This window comes from Tigriopus californicus, chromosome 5, assembly GCF_007210705.1.
Source record: "Tigriopus californicus strain San Diego chromosome 5, Tcal_SD_v2.1, whole genome shotgun sequence".
Taxonomy (NCBI): domain Eukaryota; kingdom Metazoa; phylum Arthropoda; class Copepoda; order Harpacticoida; family Harpacticidae; genus Tigriopus; species Tigriopus californicus.
The window spans coordinates 7,873,118-7,879,969 of NC_081444.1; the positions used below are offsets into that span (position 1 = coordinate 7,873,118).

Here is a 6,852-nt window from a genome sequence, read left to right on the forward strand (position 1 = left end):
TCGACTCGTCCTACTTGCCTTGAAATTACCCATTCACTCTTATACAAATAAGAGGCTAATGATTAGAATTAATATATCACTACAAAAGGAAAGTACCAATAGTCAATAATTAAACTGCATTGTTGTTGAAATGCTTGTAATTATTTCAACTTCATTTTATGGTTAAACCATGTCCATGCCCAATAATAAATACCAATGAAAGTCAAGCTGGCTTTGGTATAATCATCTGTTTGAGCCCTGGTGCGCTCGGATCAACCAGTGGCCATGACGTTTGTAGTGAGTTGAGCGTGTTGGAACTACTAACGTGTTTATTTATCGAGTCAGGGTAGCCACACTATCCCCTCCACAAAAGGAAACATTATAAGATCAAAAAAACAAAACAAAAAGCAAAGACAAAGCGAGAATTCACGTATATGAAATATAAATCAAAGGGTGTAGTCGATCAGGTTCGGAAGTTCGATCACCTGATCATCGAGCCAACATAGGAAGGCGGGTAAGGCGCTCGACGTAACTGAGTCTCCCTTACCCTAAATAAATGTTTTTGTTTCCTTCGCAAAACCTTAAAGGGTCCTTTGTAGGGTCGGTCTAAAGGCTTCTTGACAGAAGGAAAACCATTCCCATACATGGCTACACGTTTTCATGCCATCTATAGGGCATCTTGAAACACCTTTTGGAGTGGCATGACGTGGAACAAAGGAGCGTTCATTAATGCCTTGCGGAGATCTAGGATGAAGTCATTCATATTGACATTTTGGGGGGTTTTAAGGCAGAGAAGTAAGCCCCAGGAATGCGAATGGCGGATCCGTAAAGCATATCTGACGGACTGAACCCAACATCCTCTTTAACAGAAGCGCGAATACCGAGAAGAACCACAGGTAGATGATGCGTCCATTTCACATCTGAACCTAGTCTGCCCTTTAGAGCGCTTTTCAAATGCCGGTGAAAGCGTTCCACCAATCCATTCGAAGCGGATGATAGGCGGTGGATGATTTCACAGTGGAGCCCAAGAGCGAACCCAAAGATTTCCAAAGATCACTTATGAATTGGCGGCCACGGTCACTAACGATGGTGGAGGGGCATCCAAAGCGGGCAATCCACGAGCTGAAAAAAGCTTTGGCACAAGTCAGAGCAGTTGAATCGGGAATGGGAATGGCTTCGGGCCACCTGGTGAAGCGATCGATGACGGTCAATATGTAGGTGTTGCCATCAGATGGAGGTAGAGGTCCCACCAAATCGACATGAATATCCATGAAGCGATCATTCGATAATGGAAAGGAGGAGAGAGCTGTTTTGTTATAGCGTGAATCTTTGACGTTTGACAATCAATACATTCCTTTACCCATCTGGATACGTCAGCGGGAAGGTTGGGCCAAGAAAAAGACGCTTTGACCAGTTTGACGAAACCTTGACACCAGGATGAGAAAATCCAAGGATATGTTTGAAAACTTGTTTTCGCATTGACAAAGGAACAAGGGGTCCGGTTAGACCAAAACGGGTGTCGACGAAGAGTTCAGTTCCATCAAGAGCTACTTCCCTTTGGGCGTATGGAGGAGCATGTTAGCAAACGGGGCTGAAATCTGCATCCGCAAATTGGGCAGCAGCAATGGCATTAAGGAGTGACGAAGAGCAAACGAGCGAAACAGATTACGCGGACAATGCATCGGCGACTGTGTTCTCTTTACCTCTAACATATCGAATGTCACTAACAACCTCTGAAATTTCAATGAGGCTTCGCACCGTTCTGTCCGACTCCAAAACCGCATGAAGACTTGGTGAAGGCATGAGCGAGGGGTTTATGGTCTGTCAAAACGTGCAAGCGGGAGGCAGGAAGACCATCGAGGATGTGGCGAAATTTGCGAACAGACCGCTTGATTGCCAAAAGTTCACGTCCAAATGTATCGTACCGGCGTTCGGGGGCTGAGAGACATTTGGAATAGAATGCTATCGGTCGCCATCGGAGTCTTCATGAAATTGTTCAAAACCGAACCAACTGCAACCTTGCTAACGTCAGTCACAAGGCGAGTATCGAGGTCAGGTGATGGGTAGGCTAAGACAATTGGAAACACGGCAGCCTTCAAAGCATCAAAAGACTCCTGTTCAAGGTCTGACCAACAACGTAGGCGAGCACTTGACTTGATGGAATGGTCAGTGTCATCATCCTTCTTAAGCAGGTCGTAGAGAGGTCTAGCAATTTCGGCAAAGTGAGGCAAAAGCGAGAGTAATAGTTGGCCAGGCCCAAGAACTCTTGAAGGCCTTTAACCGAGTCAGGAACAGGAAAGGAAAGTACAGAATCAAGACCCATGGCTTTGCGCTCACACCAAATGGGAAATTACATGGCCTAAACATTCCAGTTCCGAAACACCAAACGTAACATACTTACGATCTCCTCTCTTTTGAAAGTTTAATATTGATTTAAGCTAATGTAACTAGAAGCTCGTTTTTGGGTAGAGATGAAAGAAGAGTTTTGCAAATATCATACTATATTAGGTATTATGTCTTGCTTTAACAATTGGCAATAAGTGCCCATTGAAACCTATATCTTGGGGTTGTCAAGGGAGGAGAGTTTTACTAACACTACTGGAATTTGCATTCTTAGCTTTAAAGAAGAATTAATGATAGAAAATTAGGTACTAAAACTAGGGCAATTGTCTTAATAATTCGTAACTATTGATATTTTTGTATTTTCCATGAAGAAAGAAGCATTGAAAATGATGTCAAGGGTGTTCTTTCTAACAAGCAGAGAGATCGCCTCTTTCCCCTCTATGGGTCACCTTCTTTTTTGCCCTGCGCCATCCATGTCTTCTAGAAATCCATGGCTCGACATACGAACAACATTTTTTTGTCGGAATCTAGTTATCAATCTACACTTTCCTAACCTATGACATTACTACTTGCACGACGGGAAACGCAAGAAAAAGCAAACTCCGCTTAAATGTACCATCATATTATGTTCACGGATTTTTTTTGCGGACTTCCTTACCGCTGCTGGGATTGAAGTTCAGCAGTTCAAGACGAGAAATTAATTCATTTATTTATTTATATATATTATTTGATCAACCAACGAATTAGTGTTGGCTGATCTGGCTAACCCTTGAATATAAGGTTGATCAGGAATTTCCGTCAAAAACTTGTCCAAGTCTGGCTTAAATCCTGCTACTGGATCAACGCCTACATCCGACCTACGAATATTTGAAGGCAGCAAATTGTACAATAAAGGAGCCCGAGAAAGAAGAGAAGCGGACTTCATTGTTTTAACTAGCCTGGATTCTCGAGAGCTGGAAGGTGCTCTCAATACGCATGCTAAGCCTCTATGGTCATTAGAATTGACCCTAAATCCTGGGTTGGGACAAAGCTCATGGATGCTTTTGAAGACATAAGCTGGATTCTTGGACACAGTCGTCTCCTCTCCTCTCGTCTCACCCGTCTCACCACGGTGGTCAAAAAACCTTTTCAAGTATTGAGAGAAATCCGCAAATCCATCTTAACAGTCTCCTACCTCGCAAAAACCATAACAAGTAATTTTGACCTTATTGATTTATTGAATTATGGCTCAAATTTGGCGCTCATATGGCTAAAGGTTAACAAGATTTGTTGGGATATTTCTGTTGTACTTCAAAAAGGCTTTTGAACCACTGTGGCAGTCGTCTCAATGGTGAGACGAGAGGGGTAAGCTGATCAACGAAGAATCCAGCTATACAGTATCAGATACCTTTCGTACCTTCTCTTAATACTGTACAATCCCAACTTTTCTAACCTCTCCCAATACGAGAGCTCTCTCATTCCTGTGATGTTCCTAGTAAAACATATTTGGACCTGCCCGAGCTTTTGCAAACCTGCTGAACTCATTGGAGCCCAAATGTGCTTGGCATATTCAAGATGTGGCAGGTCAATCGACTTTTCACATCGTGATACTATCTCTGGACTTAAACGTGCGATATATCCAACCTTGATGCTGTTCTTTGCAAACATTTTTGATTTGATGAAACAATCAAGGTTGTCTAGCGCACGCATTAGTCCTGGGGCTGAGGCCGGCCTTGAGTCCGAATGCATTCGAGTCTCTTGCTCTACTTTGGAGAAAACGCTATTTCTTCTTTAAGTTTCGTCCAAAAACGGGTTTTATTATGTCATGAGTTGATTATGTGTAAGAAAGCAGCCCTTAAATGATGGTTTCATTAGCCTTGTTTAGTTTAGTAAAAATAAGATGAGTCGTTTTGTTTGACTTGAGTCTATTAAAAGACTCGCGTCGGGACTAGCCGAGTACAGCAAAAAGTCAAAGGACTCGCCCCAACACCAGCACACACCCATAGAGATCCGTACAAAGGAACAATTCTTCGAACGAACTTAGATGGCTTGTCATGAATCGAAAAACAAAAGAATGTCGACCAAAGAGAAGTGCCACTTTATTTTTTTGACACATAGTAAATGTTCAAGTGCTTTTTCGGCGGATTATGCTTTTATCCTCCACACCAACAAAAGAGGCACTCGGAGAGGGTGTTTTTGCACTGATTTCATCAAAGATCGTTTATGGTAAGTGCTCTGAAGTGCCATAATTGCATTAGGATCGATTTTACGTTCCTCAGCCGAAAGTCTTGGGGATGATTCTCCTTCCATGGCCAAAACAACGCTCTTTTGGCTCGCTGCGTATTCTCTCCCCGCTTCCAAACTTCCTTCGCTTCTCTCGATGGAACAGCTGGAGCGCATTTCGTGGAACCATTTCCCAACATCGTACAACACATTCAGAGATTGATGATGCGGATTCTACCTTTTCGAGCCTCTGCTAACTCGTTTGCTTTGAGATCTTGAGCAAGTCATTTATAGGGAGCGAAGTTAAACTTTGAGGAATCAATATAAAACGATTACTGTTCGCTATTAGAACATTTCAGTTTGAAGGCATTTTCTTAATCACGCCTGCGCTCTTAAAATGCCTTGAAGTTGAGCACGTTCGAGTTACAACATACAACACGTGATATAAGGGAAAGGTTTCACCCACGCACATCTCCTTTTGCTTCTCCAATAATGTAATCAACAATGCATGGCGTTGGCAATTACCCGATAGCTTTCGTGAAAGGATGAGCTTTTGATCCCGTTTGTCAGCGAATCTACGAGTTCAAATGATCAGACCACATAGATGTGTTTTGACAAGTGCATATGCATGATATTAGTGTGCGTTTTTTTGCATTATATGAGAACACCAGTTCATGATCCATTCAGGATCTCACAAATTGTGGTAATTGGTATGATGGTTTATCAATTATCGTCAGAGTCAACATTTATGCTAATAGTTATCAATGTCGGTACAAAATTTATCTTCTTCGTCATCTTCTTCCTCGTCCTCCTCATCGTCATCGCCTCCATACTGATTATCTCTCTCTGAGGAACCATTTTGACTTCGTGACTTTTCCTGCCGTTTCTTGGCGTGTGCCATTTCCGCCGCATGTCGTTTCCGCCATTTTGTCCGACGATTTTGGAACCAAACCTGAAGCAAAATCGAATAGGGAATTTAAAAATCAATCACATTTGCATATGCTGCATAATTAAATTACATCATCTATTATACAAGTAGCTTATTCATTGGGATTTATCATCGTTAAGCTTAATGCAATTGTTATAAATAGACTGAAAAAATGTTGTTTTCACGTTGAGCATAAATTGCAGAAGTTTGACGGTTCCATTGTACGAAAGAGCTGAATCAAGGAAGTGGGAATAAAACCGGTTAGTCCAGCCCTCCCAAATTTTTGTTTGACATATCAACAACATTTTTTTGTCGGAGTCTAGTTATGAAGAACTATACGCCCCTCGGCGCCTCTCGAGAAATCAAACAAAACAATGTATCCACCTTGAGGTCATATATCCTGAGAGATCATATATATATAAGGGCCCTTATTTGCAACGTCACACGGCCCAAGAAAACGGGAAGAGGCACGGTAGACTGCTAAAAAAACTACTAGTTCCTTACCTTGAACGCAATTTCTTTTCCGAACATTATGTGACCCACGTCGCTAATCATACGTAAGATTTTAATAGAATTAGCCAAAATCGACACAAATGCATACTAATTCAATAAAAATGGAATCGGCCCAAGCGGCCCTTTATTTGGCATGGGCTGAGTGACGAAGCGCCCTCTGAAGTGCAGCAGGAAAAACATATTTCGTGCAACATAAAGCGTCTATAAATGAGCTCTTATCCTGATTGAGCAAATTCTCCAAGAGGTTTGTTTATTTACCTGTTTGTTACGGAGCCAGATGACAGCACTCACACTCGGACTGCCATCTGGTGATGGGTGTACCTAGTGCCCTTTATTAGAAGAGTACGACAGTGAGTTCAGCGCACCGTTGCGGTGAAATTTTGAACCTTCAATTCCGTTCCAAAGCAATGAGTTTTAATTCGTCCCAGATCCAAACCAAACGCATCTTGTTAAATGTTTATCGCTTATTGGTTAGTTATAATGCTGAAGTTACTCTTTGGGTATCATTATCTGCAATCACAGCAACACCAAATTCTGATTATGCACTTTTTCCCCAGAAAATGGACAAAGTGGCGCATAAAGTGGTGTTTAAAACATTAACTTATGTTTAAGGATGTCTGAAATGCAACTTCAACCTTAAAACTAACCTTTAAAGCAATAACATTAAGAAAAACGAGTTTGGTGTGGGACTGGGACGCATTTAAACTCGGAATTGAAGGTTCAAAATTCTGCCGCAGTGGCGCGCTGAACTCACTGTCGTACTCTTCTAATACAGGGCACTAGGTGTACCCATAGATAACTTCATATTTTCTTGAGGTTTCTTGAGGATAATTCAACTTGCCTGAAGCGAGATTTCACGAAATATCTTTGTCCTTTTTCCACCAGCG

The 6,852-nt window shown here is 41.9% G+C and overlaps 1 protein-coding gene across 1 annotated transcript in view; it reads right to left on the reverse strand.

Annotated features, from left to right (window-relative positions):
* Positions 1–4,777: 4,777 nt before the first annotated feature.
* LOC131881017 (homeobox protein Nkx-6.3-like) overlaps positions 4,778–6,852 on the reverse strand; it is a 9,991-nt gene continuing 7,916 nt past the window's right edge. Inside the window, exon 3 of the mRNA XM_059227764.1 lies at positions 4,778–5,476. Coding sequence (XP_059083747.1) covers positions 5,276–5,476 — 201 coding nt within the window. The 3' untranslated portion in view covers positions 4,778–5,275. The remainder of the gene's footprint in view (positions 5,477–6,852) is intronic.